Here is a 22,093-nt window from a genome sequence, read left to right on the forward strand (position 1 = left end):
ACAAATATCATCACAATCAAGCATCACAGAGAGATGGGAAATAAACACAGACTGCATCAGTCTCCTGGATTTAGATCAAATGTCTATGAAATCCATTTGATTTTGTCACCAAATTCTGTGTTAATTTTTCTATGTTGTGTGTTTTATGATTGTCAACAAAATAAACAGTGATAATCAAATTAATTCAATAACTATTTTAAATTATAAACAAATGAAACAATTACTTTACTAAAGTGCATTGCATTTCTGTCATAATTTTTTCAGGTTATTAAACCAATCATTTATTTGGTGGTTTCTACTGAAGTTTCTGTGTGTATTTCATTTAATGTACTTTTGATTTATTAATCCAAAAATGGCCAAATTCTGTGATATTTGCTTTACAGTAAATTCTATGACTGGATTTTCTGCATCACAGAACTCTAGGTATCAGTTGTGTGTTTGACCCGATTGCGCAGTTGCTCAAGAATTGTTTACTGTAGCCGAGCGATCAAAGAGTCATGATGATTCAGATCACACACACACACACACACACACACACAACAATCATTTGCTTTTCAGAAAATCTTTAATTCACATTCACCTCAACACACTTCAGCTTATGAGAAACAACAGATGAATGATCAACCAGCACTGCACGCGCACACACACACACACGGTTGAAATGTCACTAGTAAACCTTCCACTAGTTCTGAGATGTTTATCTGTGTAACACAGTGAGTTTATGCAGGGACGAGTGTCTCTGATACTATCGCATGGGAACCACAATCCAGAACACTTATTAAAGAGTTGGAGATGACACACACACACACACACACACAGAGAGAGCGTGAGAAAAGAGTCATACGTACCGTGTTGAACCAGAACTTGACGATGGGCGCGTGGTAAAACGCGTAGAACTTGCGAGTGATGGGTAATCGGCGCGAGCGGACGTGGACCTCCGATTCACATTTGATTTCTGCGTTCTCGTTCATACGCACTTCCTTAAACACATCCTGACACACACACACACACAGCTGTCAAAACACGGCAACGAGTGCAGATGTTCTTCCTCAGGGTTTCTGTCCCGTTTTCCAGCACAAATACACACAAATTCTTAAATCAAGACACATTTACTGGAGATATTAAGTATTGTTTATTGAAAAATGTATGAAAATTAAGTTTGTGCTTAAAACAAGAACAAATATCTGCCAATGGAGTCAGAAAAATAAACCTAATTCAAAGGGAAAACAAGATTATTTTGTTCTTGTTTTAAGCACAAACTTTTTTTCAGTAAACAAGACTTAATGATGTTCTTCCTCAGTGTTTCTGTCTGGTATATCTAAAATATTTAAACATTCTTTAATCAAGATACATTTACTGGAGAAGCAGAATAACTGAAGATATTAAGTCTTGTTTACTGAAAAAAGTGAGTTTATGCCTAAAACAAGAACAAATATCTGTCAGTGAGGTCAGAAAAATAAATAAACTTAATTTAAAGGGAAAACAAGATTATTTTTCTGACATTGGCAGATATTAGTTCTTGTTTTAAGCCTAGCCCTTTCAGTAAGCAAGACTTAATATCTTCAGTCATTTTGGTTCACCAGTAAATGTCTCTTGATTTCAGAATGTTTAGATATTTGTGCTGGAAAACAAGACAGAAACACAGATCATTTGTTCCAGTGCGATTGTGCAAGAACACTTGAAAACACACACTTGTGTAAAGATTGACAGTTTTCTGAGGATCAGTGGGCAGAGCGACGGCCAAGGCACGTTATCAGCCGTGGAGTGTGTTAAACATCTCCTCAGGGTGTGCGTTTACCATCTGTATGTCGTCGGGGTTCTGCAGGTTGTGCTCGCTGTCCTCCATGCTCTGGTGGGCGTCCTGGGACTGGGGGATGTGGGACATCTCCGCTTTGGTCTTGTACTCCAGCAAGAGGATGGCAGGAGGAACGAGGATGCTCAGGATCACCTGCGCACACACACACACACACACACATAAACCAAAGCATTCTTACAAACTTGTTCATTTCTTACATTTCAAACTTGTAATTAAGTTGAATTATTATTGTGTGTAATTCTTCTTGGTGTTTCTCTGCACTTCTACAGAATAAACGTATATCTGCAACTTCTCCATTTCGGCAAGGGCTGGTTTTTACAGTTTTTTTTATTCTTTTATGTAATTGGTATATTATAGGAGCCTATTTGATGATGGGTGTGTTTTACTTCAGATCAATGTTTGTGTTTCTGAGGCTTTCATGAATCGTGAATGGTACTATATTTATATCGTCATTGATATTGTTATCGCAATGAATACCAGAAAATGATGTGTGTTATCGTACTTCTGCGGGGCATATTTGCCATGTGTGTGTGTGAGACGCCCTCTGGTGTTCAGAGGGATATGTGTGTGTGTGTGTGTGTGTGTGTGGCCCTCTGGTGTTCAAAAGGGATGTGTGTGTGTGTGTGTGTGTGTGTGTGTGTGTGTGTGGCCTTTGCCAAATCGCGTGCGTTTTCGTTGCGATTAATTGTGCAACCCTGCCAGAAAACATGGTGATATAGTCCGTGTGGCCCCTGCCGCCTGCTAACTGCATGATGAGTGTCATCAGTGCGCTGTACCTTGTACCAGGAGTTCTTGCGCATGTTGAGGCGGCCCATCCACATGTCGGACAGCAGCATCTGTGTGCAGGTGTGAGCCACGAAGGGCCGGAGCCGCGACGACACCGCCAGCTTCAGACACGTGGAGTTGCTCCAGTTCTTCAGCTCGTACGTCAGCAGCTTCATGGCCATCGTCTCGTCCTGCCGGAACGACTGCTCCAGCAGATCCACCGCCAGCGTGCCGAACTCACTGACACACACACACACACACACACACACACACACACCGTCATCACTACAGCACTTCATACCGTACAGCTTCACCGTAATGAACAGAATCAATAATGCACATCATCAAATATGAGATCATTCAGATTCAGCAGCTCTGGAAGACAACAGTGTCATGGTTTATTATACAGCGCTTTTTACAATACAGTGTTTCAGCAGCTTTACAGAGATAACAGGAAATAATGCAACAAAGTTTGTTTCTAGAAGAAAATAGCATCACAGTCCAGCTTAAGGAAGATCAGTGATGTTTCATTTCTGTTGTGAAAAAGTTGTTAATGTTCACATATATATATATATCCGCTCTGGAGAAAACCCTGATGTCATCGTCCAGCTCAGTTCTCATATAATGCTGTCAATGCAGGAGATCAATAATATTGTTATATATTGAATATTAAATTAAATGTCCCCAACTAAAGCCAAAAGCCAGTGGCGACAAAGGCGACAATTCAGATCGATTCTGTTTTTGACACCAGTTCAGATTCACTTTGAGCTTCATTTCCAGCATCTGACCCTGATTCTCAGACTGATCGTGACGGGATTGGGAATCGTTAGAACTTTAACGATTCCGATTTCGATTCTAATAAGATTAAAAAAATAAATAAAATAAAAAAGTAGATGTCATTTTTATTTAGTCTTATTGCAAACGATTTAATTGTAGCTGAATATCATAAACAAAAATCAACAAAGAACACTAACACAAGGAGCGTTTGCCTGTGAAAACACACTGGAAAGACAACTAGCCAAACTAATATAAACTTCAAGCTTTATTAAAGCTACACTGTGTCATTTTTTAAGTTGATTCTTAGCAAAAAACACTTTGTTCTATCAAAAGTATATGTGCTCATTCATGTGTAATTACTTCCACCTACTAATCAAGGATTCTCATAAGTGTAAAATCTGCCATTTATAATACATACGAGCGAGTCGCTCAACTGGCGGCAGCCATGTTGCGCCTCCATCTTGAAAATACATTAGCCAAAGAGGGACATAACTGGAAATTCAAGCTTCGCCTTTCGCGCTTTACACTCAGTGACACCGTGACGAATGCGAGGGGGAGATTAGGAGATTACTCGCGACTGCCGGCAGATCTGAGAGATTGCTGATGGAGGATCACGCCTATTCTCGAGGACATGTGGCAGAGTCGCCAAGGAAGCGAAAGATAGAATTAAAACGTCAACGCCACAGGCAAATCAGCAAGACCAAAGTCAATATTGGAGTAAATTTTCCCAGATGGAAAGAGCTCATGAGGAGCAAAGATTTTAAAACGGACGCCGAAGTTGCCTGCTTTCTTCTCGACAGGTAATCCAGCCTATCTGTGTAAATTTGAAGTTTTATAGTTGCTTGTCTAACCATAGCATGATTGTGCATAACGCCAGAACGACCTCTAGTAAAACTTGCGTTACTTTTCCTCGCGTCAATGGTGAAAGAGTATTGTTTACCTAGTACCATAAATCTGTGCTGCGACGGATCACAGGTGATGAATAGTTTTAAAGGCGCAATTGGACGAAGTCGAACTGGAAGCCATGTTAATCTTGGAATAATACGGCCACCGTAGGAGTTAAAACGCCCTCAGAATTGAAAGGAATAGAAACTAATATTCGCTGGGTAGTCATATACAATTTCACCGCTAGATGGGGGAAAATACCACACAGTGTAGCTTTAAAGACAAGTAAACACTAATTAAAAAAGAGCAAATAATTTTTTTGCAACAACTAGATACAACTGAACAAAGAAACAGACGGCTGCAGGAATATTAGTGCTATTATAGAGACGGCTGCAGGAATATTAGTGCTGTCACTTTAAGAGCTGCACGGATCCAATATACTGATACACATCTGTGGAAAACACAGAAAACTGAGTCTCTCGCGCTTGAGTGGCTTAAAGTCATACTGAAATGTTCACAGAGGAATCGAAATGTTAATTTTATAACAAGTATCCGATTCCTGACCTCAAGTATTTTCGATTCCCAGCCCTGACCGTGACTCACTTGGAATACTCCTTCAGCTCCTCCGAGGTGTCGTCCACCACGTCGCTCTTCTTGGCCTCGTAGCCCATGGAGCGCAGCAGTTTGCAGGCCACCAGGGCTTTGGCGGTGGACTCCTCTCCGTGCTGCCAGAAGAACAGGGACATCTTCTGCCTCTTCATGAGCACGGCCCACACCAGCAGCTCGTTGAACGGGTACGGGAAGCGTCGAGTCTCGGGATCGTCGATGTCCACCACCTCCTCTCGGCTCTTCTTCTTCTGCTGCTCTGACGCCGAGTCCGGCTGAGGGACGACCAGACGGTTAGAGCAGAGATACTTTCTCACACTCTCTCACACTCACTCTCTCACACTCACTCTCTCACACTCTCTCACACTCTCTCACACTCTCTCACACTCTCTCACTCACACTCTCTCACACTCTCTCACACTCTCTCACACTCTCTCTCACACTCTCTCTCACACTCTCTCACACTCTCTCACACTCTCTCACACACGCTCACACTCGCTCACACTCGCTCACACACTCTCTCTCACACACTCACTCTCTCTCACACACTCACTCTCTCTCACTCTCTCTCACACGCTCTCACTCTCTCTCACACGCTCTCACACGCTCTCACACGCTCTCACACGCTCTCACACGCTCTCACACGCTCTCACACGCTCTCACACGCTCTCTCACGCTCTCTCACGCTCTCTCTCACACTCGCTCACACACGCTCACACACGCTCACACTCGCTCACACACTCTCTCTCACACACTCACTCTCTCACACACTCACTCTCTCACACACACGCTCACTCTCACACTCGCTCACGCTCTCACACGCTCTCACACGCTCTCACACGCTCTCACACGCTCTCACACGCTCTCACACGCTCTCACACGCTCTCACACGCTCTCACACGCTCTCACACGCTCTCACACTCTCTCACACTCTCTCACACACGCTCACACTCGCTCACACTCGCTCACACACTCTCTCTCACACACTCACTCTCTCACACACTCACTCTCTCACACACTCACTCTCTCACACACACACTCGCTCACACTCGCTCACACTCGCTCTCACACGCTCTCACACGCTCTCACACTCTCTCACACACGCTCACACTCGCTCACACTCGCTCACACACTCTCTCTCACACACTCACTCTCTCACACACTCTCTCTCACACACTCACTCTCTCACACACTCACTCTCTCACACACTCACTCTCTCACACACACACTCGCTCACACTCGCTCTCACACACTCTCTCTCACACACTCTCTCTCACACACTCTCTCTCACACACTCACTCTCTCACACACTCACTCTCTCACACACTCACTCTCTCACACACTCACTCTCTCACACACTCACTCTCTCTCACACACTCACTCTCACACGCTCACGCTCTCACACGCTCTCACACGCTCTCACACGCTCTCACACGCTCTCACACGCTCTCACACGCTCTCACACGCTCTCACACGCTCTCACACGCTCTCACACGCTCTCACACTCTCTCTCACACTCGCTCACACTCGCTCACACACACTCTCTCTCACACACTCACTCTCTCACACACTCACTCTCTCACACACTCACTCTCTCTCACACACTCACTCTCACACTCGCTCACACTCTCACACGCTCTCACACGCTCTCACACGCTCTCACACGCTCTCACACGCTCTCACACGCTCTCACACGCTCGCTCACGCACACTCACGCACACTCACGCACACTCACACTCGCTCACGCACACTCACGCACACTCACGCACACTCACGCACACTCACGCACACTCACGCACACTCACGCACACTCACGCACACTCACGCACACTCACACTCGCTCAAACTCACACTCGCTCACACTCTCACACTCTCACACTCACTCACACTCACTCACTCACTCACTCACACTCACACTCACTCACTCTCTCACTCACACACTCTCACTCACACACTCTCACTCACACACTCTCACTCACACACTCTCACTCACACTCTCTCACTCTCTCTCACACTCTCTCACACACTCGCCTCTCACTCTCTCTCACACTCTCTCACACTCTCTCACACTCTCTCACACTCTCTCACACTCTCTCACACTCTCTCACACTCTCGCTCACACTCTCGCTCACACTCTCGCTCACACTCGCTCACACTCGCTCACACTCTCACACGCTCTCACACGCTCTCACACGCTCTCACACGCTCTCACACGCTCACACACGCTCACACTCGCTCACTCTCTCACACACGCTCACACTCGCTTACACTCGCTCACTCTCTCACACACTCTCACACTCGCTCACACTCTCACACTCACGCTCACACACGCTCACACTCTCACTCACTCTCGCACACGCTCTCACACGCTCACACTCGCTCACACTCGCTCACTCTCTCACACACGCTCACACTCGCTCACACTCGCTCACACTCGCTCACACTCGCTCACACTCGCTCACACTCGCTCACACGCTCTCACACGCTCTCACACGCTCTCACACGCTCTCACACGCTCTCACACTCTCTCTCACACTCTCTCTCACACTCGCTCACACACGCTCACACTCGCTCACACACTCTCTCTCACACACTCACTCTCTCACACACTCACTCTCTCACACACTCACTCTCTCACACACTCACTCTCTCTCACACACTCACTCTCACACTCGCTCACGCTCTCACACGCTCTCACACGCTCTCACACGCTCTCACACTCGCTCACACTCGCTCACACTCGCTCACACACTCTCTCTCACACACTCACTCTCTCACACACTCACTCTCTCACACACTCACTCTCTCACACACTCACTCTCTCTCACACACTCTCTCTCACACACTCACTCTCTCACACACTCACTCTCTCACACACTCACTCTCTCACACACTCACTCACTCTCACACACTCACTCTCACACTCGCTCACGCTCTCACACGCTCTCACACGCTCTCACACGCTCTCACACGCTCTCACACTCTCGCTCACACACTCTCTCTCACACACTCACTCTCTCACACACTCACTCTCTCTCACACACTCACTCTCTCTCACACACTCACTCTCACACTCGCTCACACTCTCACACGCTCTCACACGCTCTCACACGCTCTCACACGCTCGCTCACGCACACTCACGCACACTCACGCTCACACTCGCTCACGCACACTCACGCACACTCACGCACACTCACGCACACTCACGCACACTCACGCACACTCACGCACACTCACTCACTCTCACACTCGCTCAAACTCACACTCGCTCACACTCTCACACTCACTCACTCACTCACTCACTCACTCACTCTCACACACTCTCACTCACACACTCTCACTCACACTCTCACTCACTCTCTCTCACTCTCTCTCACACTCTCTCACACTCTCTCACACACTCTCACACTCTCTCACACACTCGCTCACACTCGCTCACATTCGCTCACACTCGCTCACACTCTCACACGCTCTCACACGCTCTCACACGCTCTCACACGCTCTCACACGCTCACACACGCTCACACACGCTCACACACGCTCACACTCGCTCACTCTCTCACACACGCTCACACTCGCTCACACTCGCTCACACTCGCTCACACTCTCACACTCGCTCACACTCTCACACTCTCACACTCACGCTCACACTCTCACTCACTCTCACACACTCACGCACACACTCTCACACACTCTCACACACTCTCACACGCTCTCACACGCTCACACTCGCTCACACTCGCTCACTCTCTCACACACGCTCACACACGCTCACACTCGCTCACACTCGCTCACACTCGCTCACACTCGCTCACACTCGCTCACTCTCTCACACTCGCTCACACTCGCTCACACTCGCTCACACTCTCACTCACTCTCACACACTCACTCACGCACGCACACTCACTCACGCACGCACACTCACGCACTCTCACACACACTCGCTCACACTCGCTCACACTCGCTCACACTCGCTCACACTCGCTCACACACTCACTCACACTCGCTCACACACTCACTCACACACACTCTCTCACACTCTCTCACACTCTCTCACACTCTCTCACACTCTCTCACTCTCACACTCTCTCGCTCACACTCGCTCACTCACTCAGACTCGCTCACACTCGCTCACACTCGCTCACACACTCTCTCTCACACACTCACTCTCTCACTCACTCTCTCACTCACACTCTCTCACACGCTCGCTCACACGCTCGCTCACGCTCGCTAACGCACACTCACGCACACTCACGCACTCTACTCACTCTTGCTCACACTCGCTCGCTCACTATCTCTCACACACTCACTCTCACACTCACTCTCACTCACACTCTCTCACACTCTCTCACACTCTCTCACACTCTCGCTCACTCTCACGCTCGCTCACGCACACTCACGCACACTCACTCACACTCTCTCACACTCACTCACACTCTCTCGCTCACACTCGCTCACTCACTCACACTCACGCTCACACTCACACTCACTCACACTCGCTCACACTCACTCGCTCACACTCGCTCACACTCACTCACTCACTCTCACTCTCACTCACACACTCTCACTCACACACTCTCACTCACTCACACTCACTCACACTCACTCACACTCACTCACTCACTCACTCTCTCACTCACTCTCTCACACACTCTCTCACTCACACACACTCTCACTCACACACTCTCACTCTCTCACACTCTCTCACACTCTCTCACACTCTCTCACACTCTCTCACACTCTCTCACACTCTCTCACACTCTCTCACACACTCACTCACACTCGCTCACACTCTCACACTCGCTCACTCTCTCACACATGCTCACACTCTCTCACACACTCTCACACACTCTCACACACTCTCACACACTCTCACACACTCTCACACTCGCTCACACTCGCTCACACTCGCTCACACTCACTCTCACACACGCTCACACACTCACACTCACACTCACTCACACTCACTCACTCACTCACACTCGCTCACACTCACTCACTCACACACTCTCACTCTCACTCACACACTCTCACTCACTCACACTCACTCACTCACACTCACTCACTCACACTCACTCACACTCACTCACTCACTCTCACTCACACACACTCACTCACACTCACTCTCACTCACACTCACTCACACACTCTCTCTCTCACTCACTCACTCTCTCACTCACTCTCTCACACACTCTCTCACACACTCTCTCACTCACTCTCTCACTCACACACACTCTCACTCACACACTCTCACTCTCTCACACTCTCTCACACTCTCTCACACTCTCTCACACTCTCACACTCTCTCACACTCTCTCACACTCTCTCACACTCTCACTCACACTCTCACTCACACTCGCTCACACTCTCACACACTCTCACACACTCTCACACTCGCTCACTCTCTCACACACTCTCACACACTCTCACACACGCTCACACTCTCACACACGCTCACACACTCACACACTCACACACTCACACACTCACACACACACGCTCACACTCACTCAAACACACTCACGCACGCACACTCACGCACTCTCACGCACACTCGCTTACACACTCACTCACACTCTCTCACACTCTCTCACACTCTCTCACACTCTCTCACACTCTCTCACACTCTCTCACACTCTCTCACACTCTCTCTCACACTCGCTCACACTCGCTCACTCACTCACACTCTCTCACACTCTCTCACACTCGCTCACACTCTCTCACACACTCACTCTCTCTCGCTCACACTCTCAAACTCACTCTCACACACGCTCACACGCTCACACACTCACACACTCACACTCACACACGCTCACACTCACTCAAACACACTCACGCACGCACACTCACGCACACTCGCTTACACACTCACTCACACTCTCTCACACTCTCTCACACTCTCTCACACTCTCTCTCACACTCGCTCACACTCGCTCACTCACTCGCTCACTCACTCGCTCACTCACTCACACTCTCTCACACTCACTCACACTCTCTCACACTCTCTCACACTCGCTCACACTCTCTCACACTCTCTCACACTCTCTCACACTCTCTCACACTCTCTCACACTCTCTCTCACACTCACGCACACTCACGCACACTCACGCACACTCACGCACATTCACGCACACTCACGCACACTCACGCACTCTACTCGCTCACTCACTCGCTCACACTCGCTCACACTCGCTCACACTCGCACACACTCGCACACACTCGCACACACTCGCTGACACTCGCTCACACTCGCTCACACTCGCTCACTCACTCTCTCTCACACACTCACTCTCACACTCTCGCTCACACTCTCACGCACTCGCACGCTCTCGCACGCACGCTCACGCACGCTCACGCACACTCACACTCACTCACAATCTCTCACTCTCTCGCTCACACTCGCTCACTCACTCACACTCGCTCACACTCACTCACACTCGCTCACACTCGCTCACTGACACTCGCTCACACACTCTCTCTCACACACTCACTCTCACACTCTCTCACACTCTCGCTCACACTCTCACGCACTCGCACGCTCTCGCACGCACGCTCACGCACACTCACAATCTCTCACTCTCTCACACTCTCTCGCTCACACTCGCTCACTCACTCACACTCTCTCACACTCTCTCACACACTCTCACACACTCTCACACACTCTCACACACTCTCACACACTCTCGCTCACACTCTCACGCACTCGCACGCTCTCGCACGCACGCTCACGCACACTCACACTCACTCACAATCTCTCACTCTCTCACACTCTCTCGCTCACACTCGCTCACTCACTCACACTCACTCACACGCTCACACTCACTCAAACACACTCACGCACGCACACTCACGCACACTCGCTTACACACTCACTCACACTCTCTCACACTCTCTCACACTCTCTCACACTCTCTCACACTCGCTCACACTCTCTCACACTCTCTCACACTCACTCACACTCTCTCACACTCGCTCACACTCGCTCACACTCGCTCACACTCTCTCACACTCTCTCTCACACTCACGCACACTCACGCACACTCACGCACACTCACGCACACTCACGCACACTCACGCACACTCACGCACTCTACTCGCTCACTCACTCGCTCACACTCGCTCACACTCGCTCACACTCGCACACACTCGCACACACTCGCACACACTCGCACACACTCGCACACACTCGCACACACTCGCTGACACTCGCTCACACTCGCTCACACTCGCTGACACTCGCTCACACTCGCTCACACTCGCTCACTCACTCTCTCTCACACACTCACTCTCACACTCTCGCTCACACTCTCACGCACTCGCACGCTCTCGCACGCACGCTCACGCACGCTCACGCACACTCACACTCACTCACAATCTCTCACTCTCTCACACTCTCTCGCTCACACTCGCTCACTCACTCACACTCGCTCACACTCACTCACACTCGCTCACACTCGCTCACACTCGCTCACACACTCTCACACACTCTCTCTCACACACTCACTCTCACACTCTCGCTCACACTCTCACGCACTCGCACGCTCTCGCACGCACGCTCACGCACGCTCACGCACACTCACACTCACTCACAATCTCTCACTCTCTCACACTCTCTCGCTCACACTCGCTCACTCACTCACACTCGCTCACACTCACTCACACTCGCTCACACTCGCTCACACTCGCTCACACACTCTCACACACTCTCACACACTCGCTGACACTCGCTCACACACTCTCTCTCACACACTCACTCTCACACTCTCTCACACTCTCGCTCACACTCTCACGCACTCGCACGCTCTCGCACACTCACAATCTCTCACTCTCTCACACTCTCTCGCTCACACTCGCTCACTCACTCACACTCTCTCGCTCACACTCGCTCACTCACTCACACTCTCTCACACTCTCTCACACACTCTCACACACTCTCACACACTCTCACACACTCTCACACACTCTCACACACTCTCACACACTCTCGCTCACACTCTCACGCACTCGCACGCTCTCGCACGCACGCTCACGCACACTCACACTCACTCACAATCTCTCACTCTCTCACACTCTCTCGCTCACACTCGCTCACTCACTCACACTCTCTCACACTCTCTCACACTCTCTCACACTCTCTCACACTCTCTCACACTCTCTCACACTCTCTCACACACGCTCACACTCTCGCTCACACTCGCTCAAACTCGCTCACTCACTCACACTCTCTCACACTCGCTCACACTCTCTCACACTCTCTCACACTCGCTCACACTCGCTCACACTCGCTCACACTCGCTCACACTCGCTCACACACTCTCTCTCGCTCACTCTCGCTCACGCTCACGCACGCTCACGCACGCTCACGCACGCTCACGCACGCTCACGCTCGCTCACACTCGCTCACACACTCACTCTCTCTCGCTCACTCTCTCGCACACTCACGCACACTCACGCACACTCACGCACACTCACGCACACTCACGCACACTCACGCACACTCACTCACACTCTCTCGCTCACACTCGCTCACTCACTCACACTCTCTCACACTCTCTCACACACTCTCACACACTCTCTCACTCTCTCAAACTCTCTCGCTCACACTCGCTCACTCACTCACACTCGCTCACACTCGCTCACACTCGCTCACACTCGCTCACACACTCTCACACACTCTCACACACTCGCTCACACACTCGCTGACACTCTCTCACACACTCACTCTCACACTCTCTCACGCACTCGCACGCACTCGCACGCACGCTCACGCACTCACACTCACTCACAATCTCTCACTCTCTCACACTCTCTCGCTCACACTCGCTCACTCACTCACACTCTCTCACACTCTCTCACACTCTCTCACACTCTCTCACACACTCACACACTCACACACTCACACACTCACACACTCACACACACTCTCACACACTCTCACACACTCTCACACACACTCACACACACTCACACACACTCACACACACGCACACTCTCGCGCACACTCTCGCGCACACTCTCGCGCACACTCTCGCGCACACTCTCGCGCACACTCTCGCGCACACTCTCGCGCACACACTCACGCACACACTCACGCACACTCACGCACACTCACGCACACTCACGCACACTCTCTCGCTCACACTCTCACGCTCTCTCGCTCACACGCTCACACTCGCTCACACTCGCTCACACTCGCTCACACTCGCTCACACTCCCTCACACTCGCTCACTCACACTCTCTCACACTCGCTCACTCACTCACACTCTCTCACTCGCTCACACTCGCTCACACACTCGCTCACTCTCGCTCACACTCTCTCACACTCTCGCTCACACTCTCTCACACACTCACACACTCACACACTCTCACACGCTCACACTCACTCACACTCACTCACACGCTCACACTCGCTCACTCACACTCGCTCACTCACACTCACACTCACACTCGCTCACACTCTCTCACACTCTCTCACACTCACTCACACTCACTCACACTCACTCACACTCACTCACACTCACTCACACGCTCACACTCGCTCACTCTCACACTCGCTCACTCACACTCACACTCACACACACTCACACACACTCACACACACTCACACACGCGCACACTCTCGCGCACACTCTCGCGCACACTCTCGCGCACACTCTCGCGCACACTCTCGCGCACACTCTCGCGCACACTCTCGCGCACACTCACGCGCACACTCACGCGCACACTCACGCACACTCACGCACACTCTCTCGCTCACACTCTCACTCTCTCGCTCACACTCTCACACACGCTCACACACGCTCACACTCGCTCACACTCGCTCACACTCGCTCACACTCGCTCACACTCGCTCACACTCGCTCACACTCGCTCACACTCGCTCACACTCGCTCACACTCGCACACTCTCGCACACTCTCGCGCACACTCTCGCGCACACTCTCGCGCACACTCACGCGCACACTCACGCACACTCACGCACACTCACGCACACTCACGCACACTCTCTCGCTCACACTCTCACACTCTCTCGCTCACACTCTCACACACGCTCACACTCGCTCACACTCGCTCACTCGCTCACACTCTCTCACACTCGCTCACTCGCTCACACTCTCTCACACTCGCTCACTCGCTCACACTCGCTCACACTCGCTCACACACTCACTCTCGCTCACACTCTCTCACACTCTCGCTCACACTCTCTCACACACTCACACACTCTCACACTCTCACACACTCACACGCTCACTCACACTCACTCACACGCTCACACTCGCTCACTCTCACACTCGCTCACTCACACTCACACTCACACTCACACTCACACTCACACTCACACTCGCTCACACTCTCTCACACTCTCACACTCACTCACACTCTCTCACACTCTCTCACACTCACTCACACTCACTCACACTCACTCACACTCACTCACACTCACTCACACTCGCTCACTCTCACACTCGCTCACTCACACTCACACTCACACTCGCTCACACTCTCTCACACTCTCTCACACTCTCTCACACTCTCTCACACTCTCTCACACTCTCTCACACTCACTCTCACACACACTCTCACACTCACTCTCTCACTCACTCTCTCACTCACTCTCTCACTCACTCTCTCACTCACTCTCTCACTCACTCTCTCACTCACTCTCTCACTCACTCTCTCACTCACTCACTCTCACTCACACACTCTCACTCACACACTCTCACTCACACACTCTCACTCACACACTCTCACTCACACACTAACACTCACACTCTCTCACTCTCTCACACTCTCTCACACTCTCTCACTCACTCACACTCTCTCACACTCTCTCACTCACTCGCTCACACTCTCTCACTCACTCACACTCTCACACTCTCTCACTCACTCGCTCACACTCGCTCACACTCTCACACACTCTCACACTCGCTCACACACTCTCACACACTCGCTCACACTCGCTCACTCTCTCACACTCGCTCACTCGCTCACACTCGCTCACTCGCTCACTCGCTCAAACTCACTCACACTCTCACACTCTCACACTCACTCTCACACTCTCACACTCTCACACTCACTCTCACACTCACTCTCACACTCACTCTCACACTCACTCTCACACTCACTCTCACACTCACTCTCACACTCACTCTCACACTCGCGCACACTCACGCACTCGCGCACACTCACGCACTCACGCACTCTCACACTCGCTCACACGCTCACACTCGCTCACACTCGCTCACTCACTCTCACACACTCTCACACACTCTCACACACTCTCACACACTCTCACACACTCTCACACACTCTCACACACTCTCACACACTCTCACACACTCTCACACACTCACTCTCTCTCACACACACACTCACTCTCACTCACACTCACACTCTCTCACACTCTCGCTCACACTCGCTCACGCTCGCTCACGCACGCTCACGCACGCTCACGCACGCTCACGCTCGCTCACGCACACTCACGCACACTCACGCACACTCACGCACACTCACGCACACTCACGCACACTCACGCACACTCACGCACACTCACGCACACTCACGCACACTCACGCACACTCACGCACACTCACGCACACTCACGCACACTCACGCACACTCACTCACCCCCTGCATTACCTTAGGCTTGTAGGGCTGAGCCGTCTTTATGAAGTGATTGTGTCGGGTTTTCTCCTTTTTATCAGCCTGAATGCTGAAGGATTCATGGGAACTGCTGCCCGTGTGTCGCCCCGATCGCTGAGAGAGAGAGAGAGAGAGAGAGAGAGAGAGAGAGAGAGAGAGAGAGAGAAAGAGTGGTATAGAATGGATAGATTCACTTTTTTGAGCTTCAAACTGATAATTACAATTCACTGCCATTATAAAGCTGGGAAGAGTCAGCTTTTTAATATAACTCTGATTGTATTCGTCTGAAAGAAGAAAGTCATATACACTTAAGATGAATTGAGGGTGAGTAAATCATGGGCTAATTTTCATTTTAAAGTGAACTTCTCCTTTAATAGAAGGACTCAAAGGGATTGGACTAAAGAGCGTTTGGGAACGTCTGCATCCAGACAGCAGATTTCCAGATTCCCAGTGTGAGGTCTGATTTACCCGGCTGTTCCCGTGCAGGTTGTTGTAGATGATGCGGAAGCGTTTGCGTGTGTAGTTGCAGCGATACGTTCCTCCCATCAGGAACTCGATCACCAGACCCACGTCGATCAGTGTGATCTTATAGTTGGGCGGGAGGTTTCCCTGGAGGACACACACACACACACACACACACACACACACACGAGAAACTCAACGTCTCCCTCTTACAGCCACTGGTTTGGAGAAAGACACACACGTGTTGCTCCTCTTTACCTGTTTGACGTCTCTCACCAGGTGATAGAGCGTGGGGTTGGTGGGTGTTTGTTTCTGTGAGAATATTAACGTTCAGAAGTTCAGTTTACACTCAAAAGCAACATATCTTCACAAGTATCATTTGATGGGATTGTGTGTGTGTGTGTGTGTGTGAGAGAGTGTGTGTGTGTACCGTGTTGTAAAGCTCCTCCAGACGTGTAATCGTGAGGAATCGGTGCATACTGACGCCATTCTCTATCAGTAGTTTAACAAACTCCACACGGTCCATCACTAACGCATCCAACATCGCCTGCTCCAGAGAACCAACCTACACACACACACACACACACACACACACACACACACTTACTTTAAGAGAGTCACACTTTAACCAAATGCTCAGAACTATCATTCACAGTGCAGTTACGCAAAAATCATCAGCAAAGAAGATATTTAAAGAAACGTCAGTGTTTTTTGTCCATATAATTAAAGTCAATGGGGTCCAATGTTGTTTGATTCCCATCGTTTATCAAAACATCTGTTATATTTCACAGAAGAAAGAAACAAAGTAATTGAGGGCGTTTTTGGGTGAAAAATCCCTTGAAAACTTTTTTAAACCAAATAAACGTACAAAAATTAAAATCTAATGATTAAATGTTAACATAAATCTATAATAAAAATACAAAATTAGAATGTTTAAGTAATTTCAAAATTAAGCAAATCAAAAAAGTAAAAAAGTTTTAAAATGTATTAAAAATCAAATAGTAATATATTATTGTCACAATCCCTTGAATAGATCATAATCCCACAGCACTAGTGTCATGTTATAGTTAGTGTATCAGAATGTGCTGTGAGAGGTCAGGAGTAGTGCTGGGCGGTTTACCGGTTCATACCGAATACCGGTGTTTATTTTTGTTACGATATGAATTTTTAATATACCGCAAAACCGGTGTATGTCGCTTTAATCGGAACGCGGCGCTGCGCGACACAGTCTCACCCCTCATTTACAACACACGTCTGCGGCGCATTACAGCTGCGACAAGGTTTTATTCCGTCCTCCACGTGGTGCGTCAAAATAGACCAGGCGCCTATATTTAGCGAAGCGGCGCGGAGAGCCGCTTCTGGGAAGCTTCGATCTGAAACACAAGCATTGACTAGAATGGGCACGAGACGTGTGGGGGTGAGAGTCTTTTTTTCTTGCGGCGCGCGTGTTTTTATACTGTATTAACGTATCTGAAGTGAACTGACGGTCTTTAGAAAAGTTTCTTTGTTATTACGATTGAATCTTTCTTTATCTTTCCTGATAAAGCAGTGTTTATGAGCGTTGCTGCTTTGTGTACAGCCGTTACCGGGGAAACCACTGTTTTCTGCCGCTCCTAAAGCGCGTCCTGCTGGCACCTCTTTGTAAACAGCCTTGCAAACCTGTATTATTAATATTAGTGTGGATTTTTTCTATAATATTCACTCATGACAATAAAATAGGGCATTATAAGTAAATCTACTGCACTATTTCCTCTCTCACTCAGTAGAAAATGTGGTAAACACCCATCATGCTTGAGAAAAAAAAACCACACAAAAAAAAACCGGTAAAAACCGTGAAACCGGTATAATTTAGAAAAAAACCGTGATGTTGATTTTTGGTCAAACCGCCCAGCACTAGTCAGGAGGTCATCTCTGTGTGTGTGTGTTTACTACAAACACTAAAACAAGTGTTTATCTGCACACACAAACACACACACACACACACACACACACACACACACACACAGGTACGAACCAGCAACTGTTGTCCGTAAACAAACACGTGGTCTTTAGCGATGTCCACGCGATCCCACGCCAGAGTCAAGACCAGCTGATCGAAGGCCGTCACGTTCGTGCCTGTGAACACACACACACACACACACACACACACACACACACACACACACACACACACACACACACACACACGTGATGATGTCAGAGGACATGTGATGGAGTCTGAATCTCGTGTGAGTTTAGACTTTGATAAAGTGTGAAGTAAATGTTTGATCATCTGAATGCATTTCGTCACACACTGCATTCAACCATCATCATTTAAATAACATTTCATTTATCTTCAGAACATAAAGAGAATTTTAATATTCCCGTCAAGTGTGTTTGTGTGTGTTTTTATCGTTCATCAGCTGGAGAAATCATCATTCTGAGAGTGACTCCAGTGATATCGTTCCTCTGTCTCATCGTGACTCTGCTATTCGGGTCTCAGTTGGTTCATTTGGAAACAGAAAACACCTGCATTGTCACACACACACACACACACTCACACACACACACGGGTCGTTCCACACTGACCTTTGAGCAGAGCCTTCAGGATCGCCACATCGATGTCCTGATGGTCCTCAGAGCCCACAGGAAACACAGTGATCTGAGACACACACACACACACACACACACACACACACACACACACACACACACACACACAGGGGGTCAAACACGTGTGTCGCTCATAAACCAGACCTTATTGACCAAACACTAAGTGAGTGAGTTAGTGAGCGAGCGAGCGAGTGAGTGTGTGAGCGTGTGTGTGTGTGTGTGTTCACCAGCTCTTTGTTCTTCATGCACTCCATCAGCGTCTGGAACAGATGCAGTGCGTCACTATGGCTGAAGTTGAACGTTTTCTTGATTGTTGCAATGATGTCGGCCTCAACACCATCAGGCAGTGCGCTAAACACACACACACACACACACCATCATAGAATAAGTGATTGAGTGATCCTTTATGCATTACTTTTCTGCAACAGAATCACAGTAAAAAAGCATCTAGAGTCGCTCGCAGAAAATGCCGGTTCTAGAGCAAAGAGATTTTAACAAGCAGTAAATGATTAAATCACTAAAATCATGACTCTAACAGACAGAATACACACTGATATTTCTACAATCGTCCCGTCAAGGGCTTTCATCACAGGTTCTCTTGAATCGTTGTTTTGAACAGATTCTTTTCAGTTCTTTAGAGTTGGTGAGTCTGATCAGGACTGGTGATGGGTTCATTTAACAACATGATGTGTGTGTGTGTGTGTGTGTGTGTGTGTGTCGTACCCGTCCTGTTCCGTCTGCTTGTGCACGTATGCCAGTATGTCCGCGGCGCGCCCCGTGCCCTCACACACCACCACCGGCACCGGCGGGCTCTCCTGCAGATACTCCAGCACCGTCAGGATCACGTTTGGACCTCCTTCAAAGATCAGAGCCACGACAGGGACGCCCTGACCGATGCCTGCACACACACACACACACACACACACACACACACAATACAGAGTTACTTTACACGTACACTGTATAATATATAAATGCATGGTAAATTCACATATTATATATGCGTTTGTGTGTGAGAATGTGTGTGTGGGATTGAGTGTGTGCGAGAGTGTGTGAGCGTGAGTGTGTGTGTGAGTGTGTGAGCATGTGTGAGAATGTAAGCGTGTGAGAGAGCATGTGTGTGTGAGAGAGCATGTGTGTGTGAGAGAGTATGTGTGTGTGTGTGTGAGAGAGCATGTGTGTGAGAGAGCGTGTGTGAAAGTGAGAGTGTGTGAATGTGAGTGTGTGAGAGCATGTGTGAGAATGTAAGCGTGTGAGAGAGCATGTGTGTGTAAGAGAGCGTGTGTGAAAGTGAGAGAGTGTGTGAATGTGAGTGTGTGAATGTGAGTGTGTGAATGTGAGTGTGTGAATGTGAGTGTGTGAATGTGAGTGTGTGAATGTGAGTGTGTGAATGTGAGTGTGTGAAAGAATGTAAGCGTGTGAGAGATCGTGTGTGTGTGTGTGTGTGTGTGTGTGTGTGTGTGTGTGTGTGAGCCTCACGTGCGTGTATTCTCTGCAGGTTAATGTGTTTCTCCAGTTCTCTCCTGAGTTTGACTTCAGCTCCATATTTCCCGACGGTCCCATCATCCACCAGGATGAAGTGAGAGTGGAAGTTATTGAGCACGTTGAGTTTACTGAGAGGATTCAGCAGGGTTTGATACGGCGCTACCACCTACACACACACACACACACACACACACGGACAAGTCTTGAGCTGATTCAAGATTCTTCTGCTCATTTATTTGATCAAAAATACAGTAAAAACAGTGAAATATTATTCTAATGTAAATCATCAGTTCTCTATGTGAATATACAGTAAAGTGTAATGTATTCCTGTGATCAAAGCTGAATGTTCAGCATCATTACTCCAGTCTTCAGTGTCACATGATCCTTCAGAAATCACTCTAATATGATGATTTGATGATCAAGAAACATTTATGATTATTATCAGTGTTGAACACTGTTCATGTTTTGGTCGAAATCATGATATTTTTCATTTCTCAGGATTCTTTGATGAACAGAAAGTTCTAAAGAACAGCATGTATTTTGAATTAAGAGTCTTTTGTAACATTATAAATGTCTTTAGTGTCACTTTTCAACAATTTAATGCATCCTTGACAGCGTTCCCAAACACACACAAAAATTATCTAAAGAAAATCATCACTTCAACTCAGTGTGTGAATGTCATGATATTACATGTGATCAAATCAAAACAGTCCTGAATACAGGTTTCAGTTTCTTTATTTTTCTCTCTTGGTTCTGTGTTCAGTGAGATACATAGGTCACTCATAAGACTCATAAATGTGTGTGTGCGCGTGTGTGTGTGTGTGAGTCTCACGTCTCGTCCGATGAGGTCGTTCCTGTTTTCGATCACTCCCCAGGGAGCGATTCCCACAGTGCAGATCTTACGCGCTGATCTGGAAAGATGTTCCTTCAGAGCATCACCCACATGTTTGGCCACACCTGGAAAACACAGCGAAAAATACACAGCAGTTACAGTGACCCCCGAGGGGTCGTGACCTCTCGATGCAGCGCGTGTGTGTGTGTGTGTGTGTGTGTTAGAGACG

General features: G+C 48.8%; 1 protein-coding gene across 2 annotated transcripts in view; it reads right to left on the reverse strand.

Moving 5' to 3' along the window:
* The window catches only part of trpm7 (transient receptor potential cation channel, subfamily M, member 7), a 65,772-nt gene that overhangs the window by 22,580 nt on the left and 21,099 nt on the right, over window positions 1-22,093 (reverse strand). For both annotated transcript variants that reach the window (XM_081372255.1, XM_081372254.1), the window contains exons 6-19: window positions 21,865-21,989; window positions 21,027-21,198; window positions 20,271-20,445; window positions 19,775-19,898; window positions 19,524-19,596; window positions 18,970-19,070; window positions 17,386-17,520; window positions 17,214-17,267; window positions 16,962-17,102; window positions 16,491-16,607; window positions 4,847-5,124; window positions 2,593-2,821; window positions 1,799-1,948; window positions 849-992 (exon numbers count right to left, since the gene is read on the reverse strand). In XM_081372255.1, coding sequence (XP_081228381.1) covers window positions 849-992; window positions 1,799-1,948; window positions 2,593-2,821; window positions 4,847-5,124; window positions 16,491-16,607; window positions 16,962-17,102; window positions 17,214-17,267; window positions 17,386-17,520; window positions 18,970-19,070; window positions 19,524-19,596; window positions 19,775-19,898; window positions 20,271-20,445; window positions 21,027-21,198; window positions 21,865-21,989 — 2,018 coding nt within the window. The remainder of the gene's footprint in view (window positions 1-848; window positions 993-1,798; window positions 1,949-2,592; window positions 2,822-4,846; window positions 5,125-16,490; window positions 16,608-16,961; window positions 17,103-17,213; window positions 17,268-17,385; window positions 17,521-18,969; window positions 19,071-19,523; window positions 19,597-19,774; window positions 19,899-20,270; window positions 20,446-21,026; window positions 21,199-21,864; window positions 21,990-22,093) is intronic.

Source organism: Scardinius erythrophthalmus (assembly GCF_964197995.2).
Source record: "Scardinius erythrophthalmus genome assembly, chromosome: 8".
NCBI classification, from domain to species: domain Eukaryota; kingdom Metazoa; phylum Chordata; class Actinopteri; order Cypriniformes; family Leuciscidae; genus Scardinius; species Scardinius erythrophthalmus.